This window comes from Carettochelys insculpta, chromosome 2 (assembly GCF_033958435.1).
Source record: "Carettochelys insculpta isolate YL-2023 chromosome 2, ASM3395843v1, whole genome shotgun sequence".
Lineage (NCBI taxonomy): Eukaryota > Metazoa > Chordata > Testudines > Carettochelyidae > Carettochelys > Carettochelys insculpta.
Genome location: NC_134138.1, coordinates 153,081,298 through 153,108,556, shown reverse-complemented (window position 1 = coordinate 153,108,556; position 27,259 = coordinate 153,081,298). Strand labels below are relative to the sequence as shown.

General features: G+C 42.3%; 1 protein-coding gene across 6 annotated transcripts in view; it reads left to right on the top strand.

The window, feature by feature from the left end:
* The window catches only part of MTRR (5-methyltetrahydrofolate-homocysteine methyltransferase reductase), a 94,328-nt gene that overhangs the window by 4,264 nt on the left and 62,805 nt on the right, over positions 1–27,259 (top strand). For 3 of the 6 annotated variants that reach the window (XM_074987861.1, XM_074987863.1, XM_074987862.1), the window contains exons 2-7: positions 6,572–6,726; positions 9,833–9,986; positions 13,534–13,651; positions 20,108–20,489; positions 25,013–25,135; positions 26,784–26,937. In XM_074987861.1, the coding sequence (XP_074843962.1) occupies positions 6,583–6,726; positions 9,833–9,986; positions 13,534–13,651; positions 20,108–20,489; positions 25,013–25,135; positions 26,784–26,937 (1,075 nt within the window). In that variant the 5' untranslated portion in view covers positions 6,572–6,582. The remainder of the gene's footprint in view (positions 1–6,571; positions 6,727–9,832; positions 9,987–13,533; positions 13,652–20,107; positions 20,490–25,012; positions 25,136–26,783; positions 26,938–27,259) is intronic. The other 3 variants (XM_074987864.1, XM_074987865.1, XM_074987866.1) reach the window with 3 other exon arrangements.

Genomic DNA, 27,259 nt, shown 5'->3' with positions numbered 1-27,259 from the left:
TCAGTCTCCAAAGACACAGTGTCTGCAGCAGCTTGTTAGGGTAGCTGAGAGTTCACTCTTCTTCAGCACAAAAGACTGAGAAGAAAAACTGATGGTATATCAGTTTTGCTCTTGTGCTGCCTGGCAAAGTTGCGAATGGCAGCAGTGCAAACACTGGAGCCGCTCTCAGAGGAGGAAGAGTATGATAGCCCAAAAAATCAGTCAGACTTTGATGGGAAGGAGAAGGGTCTTTTATTCTTAGAACCAGAGGTAGCGAAGCTTCACTCAGTGGAACCTGCAAGTTATGAATACCTTGAAATGGAGGTTCTTCATAATTCTGAAATGTTTGGAATCCTGAACAAAATGTTATGTTTTTTTCAAAAGACAATACAGGTTTAAAACTTTGTTATTGAAAATAAAAATATTTTAACCATCTTAAGTTAAATGAAATAAGCACAAATTGTGTTTGTACCATGTCATATTTTTAAAAAAAAAATCCTTTCCTTTAGTAGTTTACATTCAGTGCACTGTTGTAGTGTGGTGTTTGTTTGGCTGCTGCTGTCTGCTTAATTCCAGTGCCACATGAGGTGCTTTATTGAGTTCATAAATGTATTCAGTTCATGAATTCTGGAGTCCTTAGCATGTTGTACTTGGCCACTTACAGGCATAGGCAGATAAAAGAGCGATCACATGAGCTGGGCCAGGAAAAGTGTTCTAGTCTTATGAAAATCCTGGTAACTGAGGAGATGGGATTCTCAACAGGGCATCACCCATGAACTTCACTGGCCCTCCATACTTTAATCTTTTGCATCTCTCTGGTAAAAAGTTTAGTGCCGTCAGTTGAAAAATAAGTCAACTTCACATGTTGTGGAGTATTTACAGCTAGTATTTTGTTTATGTAGACTTTTATTTCAGAGGCTTTCTTTCTGGATTTAATTTGATATTTTAACCTATTCATATCTCCCCAGATGGGTCTAGGGAAGGGGTCAGCAACCAAAATAGCAAAAAGTACCATTTTTTTTCAAATTTGGTAAAAACTCAGTAATTCAAGAGCTGCAATGAATGTGAATAGATACATTCCTTAATAAATAATGTCAAACCATGCTTTTTATTACCCCTATTTGAAGAACAGCGCACATACAATGATTTGTAATGTGATAGATGTTTACTGCAGGACAGTCACAAACTTTTTACATATTCTGTTTCTCACACTTTACATGTGTGTGTTTGTACCACTATGTTCCTGAGTCCTTCCTGCCCCAGCCCACTTTAATTAAGCCAATCTTACTTCACATTTAATTTCAGTTTTCTTTCTTAAAATGTGTGTTACCCTTCACAGCAGGAAAGTCGCAAGCTTCCTCTTCAAAATCGAAACTTTATGAGTAGCACAGTCAAAATACTGGTGCAATATCATATCACGCAATGCACTGCACATATTAAAGGGGGAGTTGTTCAGTGTTTCTAGATTACATATCGTTTGCTATTTAGATGTGAGTTGTTAATTGTTGGGGTTTTAGGCTTTCACCATTTATCAAAAATAATTAGGAGGTTTTTTACTTTGCAATTATAGAGTTGGGAGCCACAGAGAAGTCCTTAAAGAGCTGTATGTGGTTCCGGAACTGCAGGTTGCAGATCACTGGTCTAGAGAGATCATTTGAGTGAAAGTCTTGCCCCACAGATGGTTTCTGTATTTGTGGAGCTGTGGAGAGAAATGCTCATGATTATCCATATTTATATTGTTGAATTCATGAGGAAGTAGAATGAATTTTCACCTTCCTAAAGCATAAATATTGATATATTTTTCATTCATAATGTTTCAAAAAGCCTGTCAGTCAGTTACCCGTTAGTTCCAGCAGATGAGGTAATGTAGAAGAATATCTATACTTCAGTGTGAATGTGGTTGCGTTGTGGCATCAGAAAAAGGAGTTGGCAGTCTCTCCCAACTTTGAAGGAGGTAGAAAGTAAACTTTTAGTCAGAACAGCTGCTTAGCTTCTTGAAATGCAATTTCCCTTCCTTCGGAGAAAAGGGAAGCCAGCCAGGAGTAACGTACAAGAATTAGATTTGTAGTCTGAATCCACATAAAGCATTTATGTGGAGGTATTATCACAATTAAATATGTACATTTTTAATGTTCAAGAAATCCAATCTTCAACATATATACCCTACATAATTCCTGTTAAAAAGGGAAAAAAGGTAAATTTTGTACCATTGTTTTGTGTGTTAAACTTATTTCTCTCAGGTTGCAATTCAGAGAGATATGTTTGAAGAGGTCTTCATAATTGTTAATATTCAACTTTTTGTAAAACAATGCCAAATTACAATGAAAGATTTATTTCTTTTCAGTACATTCACCCCTCGTTAAACAAGTCCTTTACTTACAATTACTCGCTTAAACGAGGGATACATATACATACCTTATCAAAACAAAAAGCAGTCAAGTAGCACTTTAAAGACTAGCAAAATAGTTTATTAGGTGAGCTTTCGTGGGACAGACCCACTTCTTCAGCCCATAGCCAGACCAGAACAGACTCAATATTTAAGGCACAGAGAACCAAAAACAGTAAGCAAGGAGGACAAATCAGAAAAAGGTAATCAAGGTGAGCAAATCAGAGAGTGGAGGGGTGGGGGGGCAGGTCAAGAATTAGATTGAGCCAAGTATGCAGACGAGCCCCTATAGTGACTCAGAAAGTTCCCATCACAATTTAAACCATGTGTTAATGTGCCGAATTTGAATATAAAAGCCACCTCGGCTGCTTCTCTTTCCAGAATGGTGCGATAATTCTTCTTCAGTAACACACATACCTTTAGGTCATTGACAGAATGCCCCATTCCATTAACATGTTGACTAACTGGTTTGTGGATCTGGAGTGTTTTGATGTCTGTTTTGATGGAATGGGGCATTCTGTCAGTCAATGACCTAAAGGTATGTGTGTTACTGAAGAAGAATTATCGCACCATTCTGGAAAGAGAAGCAGCCGAGGTGGCTTTTATATTCAAATTCGGCACATTAACACATGGTTTAAATTGTGATGGGAACTTTCTGAGTCACTATAGGGGCTCGTCTGCATACTTGGCTCAATCTAATTCTTGACCTTCCCCCTCACCCCTCCACTCTCTGATTTGCTCACCTTGATTATCTTTTTCTGATTTGTCCTCCTTGCTTACTGTTTTTGGTTCTCTGTGCCTTAAATATTGAGTCTGTTCTGGTCTGGCTATGGGCTGAAGAAGTGGGTCTGTCCCACGAAAGCTCACCTAATAAACTATTTTGCTAGTCTTCAAAGTGCTACTTGACTGCTTTTTGTTTTGATAGTGTATAGACTAGCACGGCTTCCTCTCTGTTACTATACATACCTTAGCTCATGCTACAAGTGAGCTCCCCCACCCCACTAATACGAGCCCCCTCCCCGTGGCTCCAACCCCCTAGTCTGACACCCTCCCCCCAGCAGCCCTGCAGCCTCAAGCCGCTGCAGCCAGACCCCCTGCTGGCCCAGCAGCCCCAAACTGTGGCAGCCTGATGCCCCTGCTGGCCCCATAGCCAGACCCCTCCACCGCTTGACCCCCACCCCAACAGCAGCCCTGAACAATGGCATCCAGACCGCCTTACCTGCCTCACAGCCTGACACCCCCACCAGCCCTGCAGCCTGACACCCTTGCCATCTGTAACCCCTGTGGCCAGACCCCACCCCGCCGCCTGTAACCTCTACAGCCTGAGTCCCCTTGCCGCCTGTCCCCCTTTGCGGGCAGAGGCCCCCCCCACCGCCTGTAGCCTCTGCGTCCCTGCAGCCAGACCCCCTCCCCTGCCTGTGGCCCCTCCCCCCCATGGCCAGACCCCACCCCCGCCTCCTGCAACCCCTGCAGTCCTTTGGCCAGATGCCCCCCCACCGCCTGTAATCCCTGTGGCCTCTCGCACACGCACGCACGCACGCACGCTGCCTGTAACCCCCAAGGCCTAACCCTGCTGGCCCTGTGGCCCCAAACCACGGCAGCCAGACCTCTTTACCGGCACACAGTCAGACCCCTCTGCCGCCTGACACCACCACCACCCTTGCTGCTGATCCCAAACCGTGGCAACCTGAACCCCCCCAACCCACCTGCAGATTTTAACCCTCCCTCCCGCTTACAGCCCCAAACTACCCCCAGCCTTTAAGCCATTCCCAACCCAAGGTTCACTCACCTTTCAAAAGCAGTGCCACCTGCTGCCACTCGTTCCCCAAGTTAGGAGCCCTAGGCTCCTATCAGAGACTTTTACATGTAATTCAGTAAGAATTTAGTGTCCCTCTTACAAGTTTCTGCCTATGAGCAGAAAGTTGGGAACCAACTGTGCTCCTAAAGCGAGGGATGACTGTAGTTATTTTTCCAACTTTTGTGGGATTTAAGCCTGGTATAGGCGCTGTACTTCTAGTAGATATCTCTTGGGTCAGCCACTCCAGTTTATAGGACTTGAACAGTAAAGGCTTACTCTCACCTGTCACCTGAAGTAAAATCGGAGGGGAATATCCTGTTATATCAATAGCACACCAGACCTGCAGTGCTTTTCCTTTGTACTCTGATGGTACCTAGTGTAGATCCTGTTTCACCTGAAGGAAGAGAGGAAAATGCAGTTGTCCTTTGTCACACACTTCAATATAAAAAGGCACGTGACTCATAAATTGGGAGTCTGCTGTAACTGATGATGTAGGTATGCATGGGGAAGGCGCGCTAGTGATGAGAAATCAGATCTGACCAGATAAAATGCAAATACGTTTATTTTAATACATGTTTAATTAGCATAGTAACTATAGTCAGAAGAGTTTTTATTGAAGATCACAGCAGTAACAAAATGGTGACACAGAAGATTAACATATAAAGGATTAATTTAAGTATACATAGAAGGTCCACGAGTTCGTTTACCTCGAGTCCACCATCACTGACACCCTGTCATTGGACACTGAGCTAAATAGGAGGATCAGAAAAGCGGCCACAACTCTGTCCACACTCAGCAAGAGAGTGTAGAATAACAACAAGCTGTACACTCACACCAAAATGCAAGTCTACAGAGCCTGCATCCTCAGCACCCTCCTTTATGGCAGCAAGACTTGGACCCTGTATGCCCGCCAGGAAAAGAGGCTGAATGTCTTCCACTTGTGCTGCCTCAGGCACATCCTTGGAATATCATGGAAGGACAGAGTGACCAACACCGCCGTCCTCAAGCAAGCTGGAATCCCAACCATGCACACCCTCCTCAGGCAGCGTCGGCTCCGCTGGCTTGGCCACGTCCACAGGATGAATGACGGAAGGATTCCAAAAGACATCCTGTATGGTGAGCTAGCCTCTGGCAAAAGACCTCCGGGACGCCCCCAGTTGCGCTACAAAGATGTCTGCAAGAGAGACCTCAGAGAGGTAGACATCGAGCTGGACAACTGGGAAGAACTAGCAGACGACCACAGCAGATGGAGGCAGGGGTTACACAAGGGCCTTCAGAAGGGTGAGATGAGGATCAGACAGCCAGCAGAGGAGAAGTGAGCACACAGAAAGCACACTAAGAACTTGCCAGACACCCACCACATCTGCAAGAGATGCAGCAAGGACTGTCACTCTCGTGTGGGTCTTCATAGTCACAGTAGACGCTGTAAATGAAGTCCTCAATTGAAACTATAAAGGGCATGATCCATAGTCTATGCAGACTGAAGGATGCCTACTACATAGAAGGTACAACCCAGTTGCCATTTTTACTCGCCGCTTCCAGCAATCTTTTTTCTTCTTCTATGTTCATGTCTCTTAGAATTTTGATATAGACATAAAAGAACATCTTCAGAGAGTAGTTTGTGTAACATAACTTTTTTTAAGCAAGCAAAAATGTAAGCATATTCGTGGGCTGTTCAAATACCCAAAACATATTGAGTATTGGGGAAGGGAATCTCATTTCATGTTAGAAATTACTTTAAGATGGGATTGCTTGAACATATATTCTTTTTCTAAGGAAAAACATCCTGATGTTTTTGCTGTTATTAGAAATACTTAGTTTTAGAATCTTGGAGTTAAAAATAATGGTAAAGTAGAGACCCAAATGCTTACATTGTTATGCCTGGAAAATACCTCCTGATTTCAGTAAATCTTTGACCTGTGTATAAGGGCTGTAGGGTCGAGTCTGTGAAGGTTTCTTTGTTGGGACGACTTGATTTGGAGTGGGAGGGAAAGTAACAAATTGCACTTGTTTGTACACTTCGGTTGTTACTTTTGGCTTTACCAAGTGTCCACCCATTTCTCTTATGCAAACTCCAAAAATATACCAATTTCTTATGAGAAACCAGATTATGTGACAAATAGCAGTATTCCTCTTTTGTGAGAATTGCTCTGTTGTTTTGTTTCCAAGTAAAATCAGTGAAAACCCACCTGAACGTGGTATGCTTGTCTCACCAACAAATCCTGCTAGACACAGTCCCGCAAATATCTTTGTGTAGGTGTAGGAGTCAACCTACATCGGTTGCCCTTTAGTTAGGGACCTTGCTCTGCATATTTGCTATAGAAAGCAGGTATGTGTTTTGCTGCAAATGATCCGGGCTTCAGTTTCTTTGTGTGAAGTAAACTTGCCTTTCCTTTTCATTTCTGCAGTGTAGTTAAAAATGTGCTGCGAAATAAAGAGGAGGTTTTTGCTGCTTTATGCAACACAGAAGGGACAGGCAAAAGCCATAGCTGAGCAAATATGTGAGCAGGCAGATGCACATGGATTTGAAGCTGATATTCACTGTGTAAGTGAGTCTGACAAGGTGAGATCTTCTATGCTGTTTTGGAAAACAGACTTTTAAAGAAATATATTTTCCTTGGTGTGCTCCTATAGTAGCCGTTAATGCTGTTGGAAACTATGTGCAGGTGTAGAAAAGAGAGTATGTTATGTATCTTTTTTGATAACATCCATAGCAGTCTTAACCTAAACTCAGATAACTCAAACAATGCCAGCCCCCTCTCACCACTGCAGCTTGGGGCCAGGTGAGAACTGCCATAATCCCAGATTCTCTGCCTCCTATGGAGGTTCTGCATGTGTCAGATCAGGGACTGTCAGCTATGCTGAGTTAGGCTAATTTTGCCAAAAGGGGAAAGAGGTGTGACAGTTTTTCAGTGTCTCCAAGAAGCACTTGCATGCAAACTCTCACCCATTAGGCAAGGTTGGAGCAAGTCTCCTCTTTTTTACCTCCTGAATTTGCACCAAGAGTGAAGCACAGAAGTAGCATCTAAGAGTGCGGGGAGAAAAGGTCCTGACCTAGCATTGGGGCCTTAGGAGTAGCCTGAGCTGGAGGGCTGAATATGACCTAGAAAAAACAGCTGACTTGCTAGGGCATGAGGCTTGTTCACTATGTCTGTGCTGGATCTCCGAGTGCCAAGGTCTACATGTTCAGGCTTGTGGGGATCACACTATGGCAGTAAAATAGTGGTGTAGACATTCCAGCCCAGGCTCTGTAGCCTTTGGGAGAAGAGTGGAGGCTGAGGGATTAGAGCCTGAATTCCAGCCTGAGCCAAAACATCTATATGGCAATTTACATGAGCCTGAGTCTGTAAAGCCAGGCTTTAAGGCTTGTTTCTGCTATGGTATTGTTTGGTTTTTACAGTGTAGACATACCCTTAATGATTCCAGTGGGCCTGCTACAAGAATGGTTTCCAAAGCACTATAGGCTAGGGATTTATGCCACAAATGCATGTGTGTGAGACTTCAGCAATGCATGGAAGGTTCTTCAGTCTTCTGTATGGTATGCCAGGCCTCTCTGACCTGGAGCACATCTCAAGTGTTTGTGGTTCTGCAAAGCTGCATGTTACTTAATGCTCAGCACATGCACGAGGCCATAAGACCTTGCCTGTGGATTGACGGAAGACATGTTTTAAGCATCGTTGTTTTGATTCTGATATGTACAAAGAAAAAAATGTGTTGTACTCCTTGTGGGTTTATTCCTGCATGGTTGTATTAAAGGTATTATAGCTGGCTATGTCTGAAGCGTTAAGTTTAGGGTGTAAAACAGCATCTGAACAGAAATGAATTTTAGATTTTAGTTTTATAATTTATATTGAAAAAGCTTAACAAGTTATTTGAGACATTGCAAAAAAAGTATCTAGATAGACTTCAATTGCCTTCATTCATAAATCAGAACTTTTTTAGAATTACTTGATGGTACAGGGTCTGTGTGGATGCCATTTTTCTGTGCCTTGACAAAGAGGTGAAAGACCCAACAACTTACATTATTATGGGTTTGAAGAAAAAAAGCCCCACAAAATCTTGAGTTCTAAATGAAGACCAAACACTGCTGTTAAGGGCATCGTATCATCCCTACTATAGATCTTTAGTTCCTAATTTAAGATTCTGTAGCATCGGTCGTTACCTTTATTTATAATTTGTCATAAGCATTTTGTTTAAATAAAAGTACTTGGAACATGTTTAAATTAAAACATGAGAGAGACAATTCATTTGATTTAGTAGCTGTTCATGTGATTCCAGACTTACCCTGCAGGGACACTTCAGAAGGTGTAGATTTCTGATTAATCAAAGCGGCAGGTGATAACACCATTGCCAGTAAGCTCACAGTGCAGCTGCAACCATTTTTCTCTTGCTCTGGACAGCTTTACTTATCAAACAAGCTGAACTGTTTTCAACTCAGAATTTTCAAATCCATGTAAATAAAGGCCAGCATTGATTAAATAGTTCTTGTGAAAGCAATGTGTAACACTTAACAAAGCATCATTAAAAATTAAGATAAGCAAAAGATGAATTTTGCCCATGGCAGGTGGCAGATACTGTAGACAGCCACATTTTCAAAACACCATATCTTAAGTCTGGATATACCAGTAATGATGTGCTCAGAATTTTGCCTTTAACTGATTGTCGACACAAAGCATAAGGTGTGAGATTAAAGCAGTGGTGGACAGCCGGTGGGCTGCGTGTGGCCCACAAGACATTTTGGTTACTGTTGCTCATGGACTGGGTTGCCAGATTCTACTGGTTTGTATTCCTACCAGTATTCCTAAAGTGACAAGAACATAAAGCGAGGGCATGTGAAGTGAGATGTGTGCTGATTGCACACAATACTGATTGCAAGAGCCATGCGCTCCCTCTGCATCCAATCAAAGCACAGCTCTTGTTCATTTGGAACGCCTGCAAATTCTAGGTGTGCAGGTGCAGTTAGCAAAACTACTCTATCCTGAAAGACCATCTTGGTTTAAAAAATCTTGCAGCCTACTGAGATGAAGGAAGATCACTCAGTAGCCTGCGTTGCCCATTGCTGGATTAAAGCTTTGTTGAAAAATTGACCCAAAAATATGCAGATGCCATTATTTCACAGGATTGAAAGTGTTTATAGATTTCACACTTTCTGCCTTCATGCTGTTTCATGAGATTTTTGTAATGCTACTGAGTTGCAAGTATAGTTTAAAAATGCTGTTTTTGTCTTGCTCAGAAAGAACTGAACGCTGATCTTTTTGTATAGTACCAGTGGTGTTTTTTAGGTTAATTATACATACATCATAGAGTTGAGAGGTGAACAGGCATTTCAGCCTTCTGGCATGATAGTCTCTCTTCTTTTCTTCTTCTATGGAAACTGTTCCACATAAGAATAGAGCTGATTACTTTTTTTGCTGATAACATCTTATTTAATGTTGCATCCACCAAATAAACTTATTATTTAGAAGGCTTGTTGTGGTCTCATGCAGATAAAGAAGAAAAGAAAAAAGAGAGCATAAGGACGTGGGATAGGGAGAAAAGTAAAAGTGGAAGGCCATCTAAACTGTAAAAGGAACACTGCCAGGATCAGCACTTTCACCTGACGATAAATATCTTTTAGGTTTAGGCAATACTTTTTAATTTGGTTTCTCTCTCTCTTTCTCTTTTTCTAGTATAATCTGGCAACAGAAAAGGACCCTGTAGTTATTGTTATTTCTACTACTGGCACTGGAGACCCTCCGGACACAGCTCGCAAATTTGTTAAGGAAATTAAAAATAAGACTCTGCCAGCTGATCATTTTGCACATCTGTGTTATGGATTGTTAGGTAATAGAATATTTCATGTGCCACCATTTCCTGTACTTGTATGTGATCATCAGAAATTAACTTGTCACTATGTTGTCCCCACCATAGTGTGGTTTCTTTTTTTTTTTTTTTTTTTTTTTTAAAAGTTATTTTAAAACAGTAGCTATAACTTCACAAGCATAAAAAGGCTTAAAGGATGGATACCACTTGATTGAGGTCAGAAACCAGTCACTGGCTGGCTGACTACCACTATTGGCTGTGTCTTGTTAAAAAAAAAAAAAATCTACAGCTTAATTGGCTATTTGTCACGAAAGGAAGAGCAGGAAGTGTAGAGAAGAAGCTGCAATACCTGACAGAGACTGGAACTGCTGCTGGAGGAAATAATTTCCTGAAACAGAAGTGGACCGAAAGGAGTTTGGAGAAGTTTTGATCTTATCTGTTCAGGAGTCCTTAACTAAAAGGAAACAAGCACAACAGCTGACCCTGCTTGAAATTAGCTTCCCTGGAATTGGTGAGATGATTGTAGGCAGAATTCTCTCAGGGAGGGCAGTTGCTCATCCAGATCAAGCCAGAGTTCATGCAGAAAAGGGTGCTATCAGACAAATCTCTTACTTTACCCTTTTAGTCTTGTATTCTTAACTGATTTTTAAGTGTAGTAATTGTGCAACTGTATAGGTAGGATTTGTCATTAAAATGTGATTTATCAATTTAATAGTGATTGGGCATTCTTAGGGGTAAGAAATAATGTGAAACTACAAATTGGGATACAAAGTGTGGATATGGAAAATATTTTATTACCAAATTTGTAATAAATTGACAAAGTCAGTTTGGAGATGTAAAAATGTATATATGTTGGTGGTTTTTTATCTGAAAATTCTTAATACTTGTGTTATGACATATTTTAACCATAGTATGAACTATCAAATGGGGTTTGTTAATTAAGCTAGAATAAAAATTGTTAACACTTGTCAATAATTTAGCGGAGTAAATCAAAGTATACTGAAGCATAAAAACAAAGGCCAAACAGTTCTGGAAATGCAGAAGTTCATCTGAATAGCTTTAATTCCACTATCGGAGAGTTGCTGACTATTTAATCTGCATTTCAGTTATCATGCTAAAAAACTTCATGATATGTAGTCTGTAGTTTATTTTTTAAAGTTGAGAGTTTTTGGAAGACTATAAGAATATGCAGTCATAATCATATTTAGTCTGGAGAAGACACTTATTGAAGATGGTGATTGAGAATGTGGATCAGAGCATTGATTTCTTTCTTTCTTTTTTTTTTTTGGTAATTGATTCAATGTCTGTTAGCTCTGTAATGACATCTTTAAAACTAACAGTATATCTACAGACAGGGGAGGGAACAGTTTTCAAGTACATAAAATGTTGTTACATGAAGGAAGGAGAAAAAATGTTCTCTTAAACCTCTGAAGATAGGACAAGAAGCAATGGCTTTAAAATGCAGGAAAAATTATTCAGATTGCGCATTAGGAAAAATTTCCTGACAGGTAAGATTTGCCAAGTGTCTGGTTTTCAACCAGAACACCCAGTTGAAAAGGGACCATTGTGGCTCCTTTCAGCACTGTCTGGTTGGCAGTGCAGTGAGGCTAAGGCAGGCTCCTAGCCTGGCTCTGCATGGCTCCCCAGAAGTGATGATATGTCCTGTGGCTCCTAGGGGAATGGTGGCCAGTGGTTCTGTGGGATGGTGTCTGCAGGCAGAGACAGCACACAGTGTGCAGAATCACCTGACTGTGCTTCCACGTTATAGCCAAGGGACATGTCACCGCTTCCAAGGAGCCCCCCAAGATAAGTGTCACCTGAAGTCCTTATATCTTCCTATCCCTACTACCATGTGTGATGGGCTTCAGCGGGTCCCCAAGCTCTGCACCCCGTCTGCAGACAGGACTGACTGTCACTCAGCAGGATAACAGCAGGTTTATTAGCTGACAGGACACTGTCTCACAGAAGAGTCAGTACAACAGGCAGGGACAGTCAGTCCAATCCATGATGGGGAGAGGAGGCCTTGCCCCCTCCTTTGTCTCTCTCTCTCCCAGGGCAAACTAACTGCTTTCCAGCTCCCAATTCCAATTTGAACCCCTCAGGCTCCACCTCATCCTTTGTCTGCAGTCCAGAGGTGTCACCTGGTCACCTAGGTTACCCTCAGCAGGAGCTACACACTCTCTGTGAGCAACACACATACACAGGTATCTGCCAGTACATCACACCATGCCTCAGCCTTAAGCGCCCCCCTGGACTCTGATAGCCCCAGCCTGGAGCTCCCTTCTGAACCTGAAGCCCCTCATCTCTGCCACCACCCAAGAGCCTGTGCTCCCAGATTGAGGCCTGATTCCCACTGTACCTGAACCCCCCTCATTTCTGGCCCCAGCTTACAGCCCTCACTCGCTCTCACTCCAGCCACCTGCCCAGCCTGATGAAAAAGAGCAAATGGCAGGGGAGGGGGAGAGGGAACAATAGAAGGAGGGAAAATAAGATGAACAGGGCAGATCTTTGGGGAAGCAGCAAGACATGACCTAGACAAAGGGTGCTCAGTTTTGCTTGATTAGATAGTTGGTAACCTACTGTCTGGGCAGTCAAGGACCAGAATAAACTGCCTAGTAAGGTTGTGAAATCTCCATCATATGGATTCTCAAGAGTAGTTTAGATAAACCAATCATGTATGGTCTAGGTAATCATGCCATGAGTGCAAGGGACTGGATTAGATGACCTCTCTAGGTCCTTCCCAGGCCTCCGATTCTTTGTCAATAGTGGGGAAAGGTACCCTGTAATACCTTTTTACCATGACCTCTCAGGCCACTGAGAAGACAGTGAGACCACATAGTCACAGTTTAGTTAAGATCAGGTATCCTCTCTGAACCTGTGCTGGATCAGGAGCTTTGCTAAGATCACTGAGGGAACGGACTTAAGAATTATGCTTGGATATTTTTTTACACAGTATCTCTGATGGTTCCTCAGCAGTGCAATGTGGGAAATTTACCTCATAATTTATTTCCATATACCTCTCTACTTTTAAAATTTACGTTTTTTTTAAAACTTATGTACACTTTCATGCATTCTAATGTATGTATTCTTTTTCCCTCTAGTAAGTTTAATGTGTTTTGCTCCCTTAAGTTCATGACATATATTAACAATCTCAGTGGTATCTGAAATAAGTTTGTTTGTGAACTCGTGTGATATTTACAACCTGCAGTTTGCTTTCAGGTAGTTTATGTGTTTTGTCTTTCTCTCACAACAATTTATTATTGTAAACTCCTAAAACACAACAAGATGATGTTGCCCAAGGCATTTTCAGTGCCTAAACTTCACCAGCAGAAACATAACCTCTTAAATTGGGCACTGGGCAGCTAAATGAAGATACCTGTTGTATCTTAATCCTGTAAACGTTCAATTTTAAAGTCATGCATCTTTTTGTTAATTTACCATCTTAAATATATCTGCTTTCATACACATACCAACTTTCCTGTTTGTGAGAGAATATCTTGATTTTTGCTGTAAATTTTTGTATCTATTTGTCTGGTAGATATAAACCCCTTTTACATGCATTTTTCAGGTCTTGGAGATTCTGAATACATGTTCTTCTGCAATGGTGGAAAGATAGTAGATAAACGACTCCAGGAACTTGGTGCACAGCATTTCTATGAGACTGGACTGGCAGATGACTGTGTAGGGTATGAGCAGAATTAATTGTTCTCTTATTTTTCTCCCAATAAACACAGAATTAAATATGAATGAATGCTTCTATTTGCTGAGCACTAAGTGAAGGCCATAATAGTTAACAATGCTAAGCACCTGATTGTGCTCAACCTAGTTTGAGCTAGAAGAAGCATATTTATCTTCAGTGCATGTGAAACGGCCTGTTTATGGAGAAGTGCTAAGTATCCACAGCTCCAGTGGGTGTGAAGATCTTCTTGTAAACAATGACATGCTTAGACTTTTTGTTCCTACTTTATGGGTGAAAGTATTTATTGCCAGTTTTTAGGTTTAACCAAAGACAATTCTGTCTTATACATACAGTCAGGCTAGATGGCTGCAAGAGGTTCTTTAGGCTGATGTACTAGTCCTAGACATTAAAGGCCCTTTTTCCTACAAGCTGAGAAGGGGTTACCTGAGGTCAGTTAGGGAGACAAATCCAATTAACGGCTGCCTGAGGCCTTTAAAATCCTGCCAGCCTAGTGGAAGCAGGAAAACAAGCTGCTCAAGGGTGAGAGGCTGTAGTCCTTCACATTGGTGAAACAGCCAAACCTGAGGGCCCCCAAAGAAAGGTCTGACACTCCTGGGCAACCAGCAGGATGGCAGCTTGCCTCAGGATACTCCTCTGGGTTTTTGTGTATAAGATTGTTTCCTTTTCATTTGGTAGAGAATCACCTCATATACCAACCCTCAGGCGTACCCTGAAAATACAACTAAGGGAGAACAGAATGGGAAGTGGTAAGGCTGGTGGGAGAAAATAATTGGATCTACAAATGTCAGGGGTGGGATATGCTTTGGGGTGAACTGTCCCAGGGCAAGGAAAGTTACCCTCACCCACCAAAATGGATGATAAAGTGAGCGTGATGGTACAGGCCATGGTGGCACAACAGGAGGCTACCACGGTCCAGATGCCTGCCCAACAAGGGTCAATATGGCTACAGCAAGAAACAAATCAACTGCTGATGAGCCAGGCAGCCCAGGATCAAGTCAGCCTGTAGGAGATAGTGAACCAGCTGAAGGCCCTTACCATTTTGACTTGTGGCCACAATGACATACAGTCCCTGAGAGAAGGTAGTTACCTCCGGAAGACGACAGTGGAAGATGTGGAGGTATATCTTCTGACCTTTGAGAAAATGGCCCTACGTGAGGTCCAGCCAAAAGACTAATGAGCCAACATTCTTGCTTCTGTCCTGTGTATGGAGGCATAGAAGGCCTGCTATAACATGGCCGCAGAAGCGGCTGCTGAAGGCAGAGTTTCTGGCAAGGTCCATTGTGATGACAACTGTAAGGGTCCAGAGGTCCCATGAGTGGAGGTACAAGGAAAACAAAGCACCGAGGTCTTAGCTGTTCAGCCTGATCCATCTAATAGGGAAGTGGCTGTGCTCTGAGGTCCATAGCCTGGAGAAAATTTTGGAAATTGTGGTCTTGGATAAGTTCATGAGAGGACTACTACCAAAACTCTGAGGAAGATTGGTCAGCCAGAAGAATCCCTCCTCCCATGATGCGTTAGGTGCCCTCAGAGAGACGCTTAATGGCCAAAGAACTTTCGTAGACTACCAAGAAAGAGATGTGCTGGGTCAAGAGACCAGTGCCTGCCTGAGGGCCTGGGTTTCCAAAACACTAGGTAGAATTATGTTGAAATGAAGGAGGTTGAAGAGTGGCCTGAGGCTGCAAAGGGACTTGTGGACCTGGGGAGAGGAGTGTAATGAGATAAGGCCTACTAGCCCAAAGAATAGGGAGGTACTTCAAGCAGAACATAGATGTTGTACTTGTGGGGAACTAGGACATATATTCAGTCCAGTGTCCTAATGTGAAGGAGTCCATGAAGTGCAGTCTGGAGAATCACGAAGATCATTGTGGCTTGACAAGCTTTGTGGGAATTGTGGAGCGTCCCCCAAGGTTCACCTGACCAGTTAGGATGAATGGCATATAGACTATTGCATTAGTGCATGCCAGAAGTGCCGTCACACTGATCGCAGGTCAACTAGTGGTGCAGGATCAGCTGTCTCAGGTCAAGTGCACCAGAATAGCAAGTTGACTAAGATACTGTCAGTTGTTCTCTAACCATCTCTGTACTCATTGAGGTCTCTGGGAATACCAGGAAGGTGATAGGAGGGGTGGTCCCAAAGCTCGCATATTGGATCCTTATGGGATGAGACTTCCCAGGGTTTGAAGGCCTACTCCCCATAGATGAGTCAGAGGAAGGTAGTAACTCCCAAATTGATACACTGACTCTAGAAACTTGTCCTCATTGTGAATTAGCGCCGGAGTTGTCCTCTACAAGTGGGAAGCCCTGGAAGACTAGGCGAGAAGGAAGGGCAGACAAGAGTTTGGGACCCAGGATCTTTGCCCAAAACCAAAAGGCTGTACTTGTATGGAAGAAATCATATCCAGCTGGCAGCTGGGTAATGCAAAAGGTTGATGAGCTGGAAGCTGAACCCAGTTCCATGGAGACCAATCCTGAGAGGAAAACAGACACAGGTGTCTTTGAGTTTGGGTATATTGGACCCTTATTTGAGAATTTTGGGCAGGGTCAAGCCAATGATCTGCTATGTGATTATATTAGAAAGGCGGTTGAGTGAATGGAGCCCTGGTGGAGGGGAATACCAAAGGCTCAGGGTCATACTTTCAGATAAAAAGGTACCTATTATATAGAGTAGTTTGACTGCAAGTGCAAGAAAACACACCAGAGGACAAAGAGGGATCTAGCTCACAATAATTTGTTCAGAGAGCACCTCAGTCAAATCTTACGAAGATTCTTTTTGGCCAGGAGTTTGTATGGAGGTTCGATGATACTGTGCCTTCTGCACAGAGAGCCAGTTATATGGCTCCCAACCTAAGGCACCTTTAGTACCTCTGCCAATTATTGAAGTCACATTAGAGAGGGTAGCCATTGATCTGATAGGTCCACTGGAGAAGCCTGCTCAGGATCATCAGCGTGTGCTCATTGTTCTGGACTGTGCCACTCGCTACCCAGAAACTGAACTCCTACAAAACGCAGCATGCTAGATGATAGCCAAGGAGTTTGTTTTCTCTAGGTGGGGATATTTAAAATGATCTTGATGGATCACCCTCAAGGAATCCCCCTTTGTATCAATCTTGATGAAGAACTTTGTTTATGATGCTCATTGTATGAATCCTGGGCCCTAGGAACTTGAGTCTACAATCTACAGACTGATGACATCATTGAATGCTTTAATATGGCTCTGAACATCATGACTCAGAAAGTGGTGAGGCAGGATAGGAGGCACTGGGATACCTTATTAGCCTATCTCATGTTTGCTATAAGGCGGTTTCCCAGACTTCAAGCAGGTTTTCTCCTTTAGAGCTGTTATACCTTTTGCCACTCCTGCAGCATAATGAAGATTGCCAAGGAGGACTGGGATGAACAGTGTAATGAGGGAAAATAAATATGAAGCATGTGATGCAGATGAAGGACAGGATAATCCAAGTCCCCGTAACACAGTGGAGAAGGCACAAGAGACGCAGTGGACTTGCAACAATTGTTGAATGATGGTCCTGAAATTCCAGGTGAGAGATTGGGTAATGTTGCTGGTACCACAGCTGCGAGTAAGCTCTTGGCCAGTTGACAAAGCCTAAGAATTTATAAAAGCCATTGAAGAGGTTGAATATATAAGGTTTGAAAGCCTAATCACCAGAAGCCAGGACAGATCTACCATGTTAACTTTTTGAAGTCCTGGCAAGACAAGGAGGTTTATGTGGTCACCCTGGGGGTGCCACTTCAAGGAAATAAAGATCAGGGACAGGTGGGAATGCCCTCTGACTTGACCTCTGAATGAGCAGAATTCCTCACAGAAGCATGATGTCTTCACAGAAGCCAGGCTGGACCACAGAAGTCTATCATCACAGGTCTTTGGGTAAAGGTGAATGAATGTTAAGCACTGCAGTATCCTAAAGGAGATCAGGACTGAAGTTAGGTGAGTGCTGGAGATAGGAGTTGGCGAGGAATCCGATAATCAGTGGTCCAGACCAGTTGTCCTAGTGCCTAAACCGGGTGGCTGCAAGAGGTTCTGCAATGACTTCAGAAAATTGAACAAGGGGTCCTGGTTCAATGCTTACTCCATACCTTGGATAGATGAGTTAATTGACTGGGAAAAGTCCAGCTTTTGTTCACCTTTGACCTGACCAAAGAGTATTAGCAAATCCTTCTGGACAAAGAAACCGAAGAGAAGACTGCATTTTCTACACTAGAAGGATTGTACCAGTACACAGTCCTCTTTTGGATTACATGGGACTCCTGCAACCTTCCAGTACCTCATGGAAAACCTGTTTGCATTCACATGGCAAGTATGCGACTGCTTATCTTGATGATAACCTCATACATAACCCAAACTGGAAGCTGCACCTAGAAAAGGTGAAAGCAATACTGGATAAGATGAGAAGGTGAGTCTGACTGTGAATCCTTCCAAACATGCAGTCGGGCCAGCAGTAGCCAGGCACTGTGGGATGGAGCATGGTGAAATCCCAACTGGACAAGGGGCAGGTGATACAAAGTTTGGGCCCAGTCAATCAGGAAGAAATAGGTCAGAGCATTCCTGGAGGTACTTGGGCACTATAGGTGATTCATTTGCCACTTTGGTACCAGAGCATACCTGGTGATAGAGCTGATAAAAGTCCAAGGCCCAAACATAGTGAAATGGACCAGCTTAGCTGAAGAAGCTTTTATAGACCTGAGGACTGCTCTCCATGCTACCCCAGTGCTTGTAGCCCCAGACTTTAAGAAGAATTTTATGTTGCAAACCAATGTCTGTGAGGTTGGTTTGCAAGCTGTGTTTTCTCAAACGATATGAAAGCAAGCACACCCAATCCTTTCCCCTAATGGGAAACTTCTTCCCAGAAAACAACAGTATGCCATGATAGGGAAGAAGTATCTTCTGGGAATGTGGGCCATGGAAATCCTTTGTTACGACCTGCTTGGATGGATGTTTACCCTCATTGCAGATCATTCACCCCTGAAATGGATGCACTGGAACAAAGAAAGAAATACAAGGGTAACACAATGATGCCTGTCATTAATACCCTCTCACTTCAGAGTGCAACGCAGATGAGGATCCATGCAATGCTGATTGCATGTCAAGGGTGCCTTGTTTTTCAACCAAGTAGCCCACTCCATGTTTTTCAGCAGGAGTGGGAGATGTGTGACACAATCAGGCTGAATGGTTGCCAGAGGGTCCAGGAAGTCTGATATATTAGCCATAAAACGTTAGAGCCTTTTTCCTACAAGCTGATAAGGGGTTATCTCAGGTCAATTAGGGACACAGGAATTCAATTAAAGGCTGCCTAAGGCCTTTAAAAACACTTTCCCTGCAGAGAATGAGAGACGGAAGAACTGATGCCAGGCTAATGGCAGTGGGGAAATAAGCTGCTCCAGAGTGAGAGGCTATGCATGCGCCCTTCCGTAGGGGAGACGCAAACCTGAGGGCCCACCAGGATTAAGACTGACACCCCAGAGCAACCAACAATATGGCACTTTGCCCCAACAAGGAGACAGCAGAAGTTATCCTCCTGGGTTTTTGTTCATGAGACTTTCCTTTGGAGTGTAGGAGGAGGAAGGCAAATCTGGCCTGAGTGGGACTGAGTACCCATGATGGGGAAGAGCTAAGACTGGCCATACTCCGTAGTCAAGATAGTGGGTAATGTGATCTCCAGCTAGTATATGGAGATTGGATTCAAACAAAACTGCTACCTCCGCTTCATGCGACTGAGGTTTATCCAATTCAGCATACCAATTTGGTTTGTTACTGTTCATGTCTTTTGTGCAAGTTTTTGGGTTTTTTTCCTTTTGTTTCTCTTTTATTTGCTTCTAAAGTAGTAGAATTATTGTGGGTACTCCCTGAAGTTATTTTGTTTTTTGTTTTTTTCCCCACTCTGTAATCTCATCTCAGTGACTTCCATTCTCTTTTGCGATAGAAATATTCAACTGTGAGAAAATAGTTCTACCAGCTGGATACCAGAGCCTTGTATTAAAGCTATTTTGCAAAGCTGTTTTATATTGGTTAGTCATATTAAGGTGCAGGACAGAATAACATACAAATCTTGCCAGAACTATTATATTTCTTTTTATGTTTTAAAAAAAGAGAGAACCTTATTAGTTAATCTGTGTATGATTAGAAACATCTGAAAGTCAGGTGTTTTCCAGTTACTCCTTTTTTAACTCCTGATGATGAGCTTCATCATAAGAGTATAAAGCTTATATAGAGCTGATAGTGGTTTTTTTCTAATTCTCAAAAGAGTGCTGTCATGCAAAGATGAATTTTTAGTGAATGAAGTCCTCTTAATAGCATTGTTTGCATATATGTAATGGAAAAAGTTAGGCATCATCATACTTTTTTTGTTCTTTTGGGGTATTTTTTTATAAGAAATAAAAGTAAAATAAATCATTCCTTTCATCCACTTCACCTTGTTTGTTTCAGTTTGGAAATAGTGGTTGAGCCGTGGATTGATGGGCTTTGGCTTGCTCTCCGAAGAGCATTTACTTCACGGACCATAAAAGAAGACATGAGCAACAATCTCAGAGCTGTCTCTAATGGTGTCTGTGCAGTGACTGTAGACACACACATTTCGGGAGCATGCAGTTTAGACTCAGAAATACAGCATTTGAAGCTAGAGGAATTAAAGCCTCAGGAGCCTTCACTTCAATGCCAAACAGCAGCTAATCTTCACTCTGGGGTGTCTGTTCAAGATACTGAACCGTCACTTGATCGATCAGTCCCTCCTCTTTCACAGTCCACTCTTAATATTCCTGCTCTGCCACTAGAATATATAGATGTACAGTTTCAGGACAACATTGGCCAGGTAAGAACTTCAAAGTTTCGGATGATAAAAGACAGAAAATTCTGATCGGTGGATGTTTGTACTTATGTTTTTGTAGTTAAATGGAGTGCAGTTATATCTGTGTTTGTCTCGGGATTTCAGAGATATTTTATCTGACCAACTTGGTGAGAAAGACAAACTTCTGAGCTGAAGCTCTGTATGGTTCAAAAGTTTCTCTCTTTCTGCCACATGTCTCTATAGTAGAGTGGGGCTTAAAAATTCGTTCAATGAAATATACGTTTCTGAAGGAAGCAGAATTACATATAACTTTACTAGGAGGCTGTGCCCCATGCTCGCCAATCCCCCTCTTCTAACCAGAGCGGTGAGGGAGCTGTGTGGCCGGCCCCAGCCTTCCCACCATCAACCCTGGTACTCACCAGGAGGGCAGGAGCTAGGAGCAGCTGTTGCCACCTGGCCATGTAGGGAGGGAAGATGCCTCTCAGAGCTGAGCTCCAGCGGTTATTACTGACTCCCCCTGCCCACAGCAACATTCCCCAAGCTTTCCCAAGTGACAGACAGACTCACTTGTGTGGTGTCATTCTGTCACCCAGGTGAAAAAAATTAAGAGATAAGTAACAAACAACTGCTTATGTTTTAGGTAGAATCTGTATGTTTGTCAGTTTAGGGAGCCCTGAATTGATAGATAACAGACAAAATCTTAAGCCTTTTCTAATGAAATTGCATCAGAATGCCAGGAAGTGAACAACTTTAGTTGCTGGCATCATCTAAGTTTATTTTGTAATAACAAAAAACTCCTTGTATTGAAATGAGTCCAGTCCAAATTGCATTCAAAACACAGTACTTTAGAAATGTTAGATATGATGGTGCAAAAACAGTTTCAAATATAGTTGTATAATCAATAACTGTGGCAAAATAGCCACCATAATAGCTTCATATTAGTTTTACTGCTGTAAATAGAACAATAAATTTCAGATTAAAAGCTAGCAATTTTGGTACTTTAAGCTCAATTTGCTTTTATAGAGATGCCATTTGAAACTATGGTACTGTATGCAAAACAACAACAAATGAAGCAAACCTCCGCAGCCTCAGCTAGTAATCTTTTGCACTCCATAGTTATGAAGCCCAGAATGGTCTAGAGAATACAGCTCAAAAATTGTACTTTCTTTGCCAGACCCTGAATATTTGGTTACATTCCTAAGTTTCTTTCAGATGACAGTTGGAATTCTGACATGTTCTTTGTTTTATGGTAGTTTTGAAATAAAACCCCATGTGAACTTGAAACTTGAGAATAAGTAGTATTGCCTTGCTTTTTTGTTATCTTTTTTTAAATCAATTTGATAGCTAACTTTTTTCCATTCAATGTGTTGTTAAACTTCTCTCTGTCGTTTTGGGGCTTTTGGTGAGACAACTTCTAAGGTTGACCAGAATTACATTAACTAAAAAATGACAAATGTATTGAAACAATATTTTAGATGCTAGGTAAACATCTTTCTGCATCTGGAACCAGAACTTCCTTGGTTAACCAAGGAACTGTGCATCCAATTTAGTATTCAACAACAGAAAATTTTAATTCTTAACTTCAAAGGGCCAGTACTCTTCTATAGCCATGCCACATATCTCTGGACTATTGTTCAGGTGTCACTCTTTGACAGTTCTCTTTTTCTGTGAAGTAATGAAAATAAAGTGCTTGACTAGGTTTTTTGGTTTTTGTTTCTGATGAAGTGGGTCTTTGCCCAGGAAAGCTTATGCTCCAATAAATGTGTTAGTCTGTAATGTGCCATGAGACTTCTCATTGTTTTTGTGGATACAGATAAACATGGCTACACCTCTGATCCAAGCACATGAAGATTTCTAGTGGTGCATATGAGACCTGTTAGGAAACAGTGAAAGAGTTACAGAACTGGAACCTGAGAGGGGAAGAGAAAAGGAAAAAGATGGAGTCATTGCTGACTAGATAAGCACATGGCAAGAGATTGAAAATAATTGTCATTGGATGTTGAGGACACGAGTTTTTAATTTTTTGTAGTTGATGCTGAAAGCATTTAGAAATTTGTGAAACATGAGTAAGGCATTTGATAATGTGGCACTGATTTTCATTCTGTTTTTCAGTCTCCACAATATTGAATTCAATGCATTTTTTTTCTTACCGCATAACTGTTGTAAATATGAAGACTATGGATTAAATAGTAGGAATAGATGGTTGTTATTTACATCCACAGTATATCTTGGCTAGCCTGATGGGCAGGGAAGTAAGTAATTTAAGGTGCCTTCTAGCCTTTCCTGGTTACCTGCAAGCCCAGTAATAGAAATAGTCTCTGCAGAACTTCTGCATTCTCTACACTGGTGTAGGTCAGCAAGAGGGTGTGGGAATGAGTAGACCTTGGTGCACGATGGGTTGTGAGCAAACCAAATGGTTAATTTAAAGGGTTCTAATTAGGTTCCTGGCTGGACTGGCTGATGCCTACCCAGGTCTTTAAGGAAATATGTGACACATGCCATGACATGTCCAGATTTGCTGAAGGATGAGTATTGAGTGGACTTTTTCCTGCTTGAATCTTTGCAATTCATTATTGTTGTAGAATGTTGTAGTTCTCGTAATTGGGAAAAGATGTTAATACCCAATTATTTGACCTGAGGCAGTCCTTTAAAAAGGACTTTATTATTAGGATTTATGCCCCACCTTGTATGTGGTCTGCGACAAGCATTTTAGAAAAATTGCTCACTTACATGGAATTTTTTCCAAATTGATGTTAATATAAAGGTTGATTAGGAAATCTAATTGGAAGTAGTACATCTTGGACTCTGATAACATTGCCAAAAAGCAGAGATACTATGTGGCAGAGTGACAAAGGATTATAAACCGTAAAATTAAGCTTAAGATGGAGTGCCTTGATTCCTTCAAGTCAACAAGTCGCTTGAGGAAATTGATGCACCTTATCCCTGAGGCCAGAGGCCTGTGGGAAGAAGAGGTGAAGACAACAGTATGCCAGCTAATCAGGATAGCCCATTTGAAATAGAAATCAGCAAAGTGTATATATGAGAGTTGTGTTTCCCCCGTGCTGTAGCTGTATTAGCACATAGATGTAACCTGCGTTATACCAGGTATAGACTACGCACAATTCACTCCTCCCCCTAAAGGGGAAGTTGGGTGAGTGAGTAAGCAGCAGAGTTTCTCTTTCCTAGGCTACTCCTAGGGTGGTTCAGTAACATGCTATCCCTGCTTTATTTTACAAACTAGCCCTTAGTGATCAACTAGCCTGAGTTTGTCGAGCTCAGCATACTTGAAGCTGAAGGGAGAAGTGAAATAAGCTATTGAATGGACGAAAATAATGAAAACACAATTATTTTAAATTAAAGTGGAAACATTGTCAAACAACAAAATGGACCTGCTCTGCTTAGCCAAAGCTGGTATAAGCTAGCCACTGAAGTGTTGCACAGGAATCTCACCATGTGTGACAGCTTAGAAAACTAGCTCAAGAGACTCAGATTAGCTACTAATTAAAGAATTAGGAGCGTCTCCAAGATATTCAAAAGTAGCCAGCAACACACTTTCTTATTTTAAAGCTTTGATAGGCATTACAGTCTAATCTCTGACAGTTTTTTTGAAACATCTAGACCTTGAATGGCCCCTACACATTTGCCCTTTCTCTGCTGTCAGTGGAAAGGTTTGAATTTTGCTACTGAAAAAATTCCTATCCATCTGAGAAACCAGTATGGTGCTCCATTTTCAGCGTTCTTAACTTCTCCAATGATAGTGGATGGTTCTGACTGATATTGATGGGAGTGAAATGACAGCTAGAGCCACGCCTTTGATTGAGGACACACTCTGACGGAAGTGGGATGCAAGTGCTCCTTCTGGAGCTAGTTAGTATTTCCCCTCCATTCCGTCAGAAAGGATTGCTGCAGTGTAATAGGCTCTTCCCTCTGGGCGCTGCATAAGTTGCTTCTCCTGGTGAATGGAGAATGTGATTTCTGGTTATCTTTTGTTGTACTGTACTTTAGAGTGCTGAGTATTACAGATGTAATTGTATTTAAAGCTCTCCCGCATAAGATGCCAACTGGTTTAACCAGAGCTGTGTGCTAAATTTCTTATTTTTAAATCTTGAATAATTGTAAATGCTTCCCACATTCATTAGCTATGTTGTTGGCTACTCTCATCTTTGCAGTCTAATACAATTGCTAATTTTAAATTGGATCTTTTAAAGTAACTCCTCAGTAAAGAGAACGACTGTAACTGTATTTGATACTCACTTTAGCTGTGACTTCTCAACCTGTTTTTTTTTTTTCCTATTTTACAATTATTACTTTTGAAAATTGGTTTGAACTTTCCCCTGATTATACTCTGGTATGAGTTTGTTTAAAAGCTACTGTATGTGTATAAAGAGTGCATGTTTACAGTGTGGTTTGGAATTGTTTTTTAGGAAGTTAATATGGAAAAAGAAAGTGTTCCACTAATCACTTCTGGGTTTTATTTACACTTTATAGTCAGTTGTTGTACACTGGATTATAATTAATTAGCTCAAACGTTAACGTCCTTTTTTCAGGGACCCAGCATGTCCTCACTGATTTCTCAGGGCACAGTCTTCCATGTCCCAGTATCCAAAGCAGTTCAGCTCACTAGAGAAGATGCAGTAAAAACAGCTTTGCTGTTGCAACTTGATATTTCAGTAAGTTGTTAAAACTTCTCAACTGGTGGAAGGAAGGGTAAAAAATATTCATTGGACAACAAAGCCGGTAGGAGCAATATGCTAATCCTCTGGGTCACATTATTAAAATAGCTTTCTGCAGTGGATTGAAGTGTGGGTCAACTCTGAGATCGAACTTTTTTATAATACAGAATATCTTTTGAGGTGGGGGGCACTGCAAGAGTTTGGTAAGTGGCCACGGGCTGTACTTTGCTAGGGAGTAGGTGTGGGATCTGGGTTGTTGGGGGCAGAAGAGATCACAGGGTAGGATGCTGGTTGTGAACAGGGAAGCAGCAGATGTGTGGAGTTTGAGAGGGAGTAGGGGATGAAGAAGAGGGTTGTGAACTGGGGCAGTGTTTGGAGTACAGGGCTTGGGAAGGGGTATGGGTGCAGGAGAGGATTCTGACCTGGGGAAGAGATGTAGGAGCAGGTATAGGGTCTGAGAGGGAGTTGGGATGCAGTGCCAAAACCAGGCTGTGGCTGGGAGGTGCTTTCCCTAAGCACTCCTGGTGAGGAGCACTCTCGGGCAGGCTTCCCTGCCTGCCAGCAGCTCCAGCCCACTGGCTGTTCCATGTGTCTCTCTGCGCTGGGGGCGGGGTTGGAGCTTTGGGTGTTGTGCAGTACCCCTAGCAAAATCTCTCACCTCTCGTTAACCAGAAACTAGCCAGCAGGAGCTGAGAAATTGTGGCTGGCCCCCCAACAAGCTCTTTCATCTCCTATTGGCTGGTTTTGTGTGCTGCCCCTGCCCCCAAGAAAATCCCTTAGCACCTGTTGGCTGGGAAGCACTTCCACCTCTGCCCTGGCCCTGATGAAAAGGCTTGGTGGGCTGAATCGGGCCTGTGGGCTGTATCGTGCCCACTCCTGTGGAAGAGGGTATGGCCTCACGAAAGCTAGTGTTGGATAGTTGTTACACAGAAGAACCTCACTTCATTTCTCTTTAGTTCAGTGGTGCTGTAGTTTTATATTCAGATAGTATAATATTTTTAACAATAATTCATTGCCAGTAATTTGACAAGAGTCTTTATGTAAGTATATAATTAACATATATGCAAAGGATCTTTACTCAGGTCAGTCCTTCCACTGTCAGCTTCCACACCATAGAGCAGGGTGGGGAACTCCTGGTATGTGGTCCAGATCTGGATCTTGTCTGGATCTGGACCCAAGGCTTGGGCTCCCCTCCATAGCATGTGGCCTGTGGTGAGGTGGAGGGTTTGGATCCCTGAGCCTTGCAGGCTGAATCAGGCAAGCCACAGTGCAGATCCATGCTGGGGACTGGGGTGAGGCGGGAGCAGGAAGCGGCTACAGGCTCCTGCATCCTCACCCTGACTCTTCCCTTCTCCTCACTCCCCATCCTGACCCCTCCCTTCCAGACCCCCCAGCCCCAATCCTCCTGCACTGTTCTTTTCGCCTAGATCCACACCCCCAGCCTGCTCCTGCACCCTCTCTTGCCCACAACACCCACTTCCAGCCCACTCCTGCATCCTCCCTCCTTTCCAGACCCTGTAGTCCATAGTTGGGGACCACTATGTTTGCTTCTCACTTACATGGCATGATTTTGTTTTATGAGTAGAGAATATGGGACTTATTTTATTACACCACTCTGTAGAAAAAAATCTTTATTTCATAATAGAAAACAACATTTTGCTACCAACCTGGAGATGCCTTCTGTGTCATATGCCCCAACAATGCCAAGGAGGTGCAAGAACTTCTTCATATTTTGGGACTTTCAGAAAGGAAAGAATGTGTTGTTTGCTTAAAGATTAAACAAGCCACTAAAAAGAAAGGTAAGGATAATGCACTATTAATCAACAAATAATGCTTGTTTGGCTATTTAAATATTTAAATATTCAATATTTGCTTTGAAATTTTCATTTGTTAGGACATTTGGTCATTTTATCTTATGGGCTTTTGAAAAAGGTGGGGAGAGGGATGTGCGAAATCTGACCATGATTTTATGAGGTATTTTTCTATTAACAATTAAGAATCTGTCCTGATCAAACAAGCTATTTTATTATGATTACACTTGCAATTTTTAAATCTGTGCACTCTTCTTGGAGTGGCCTTTGCACGTTGTCATTTTTGGGATATATCCTGAGTAGTGCCTTT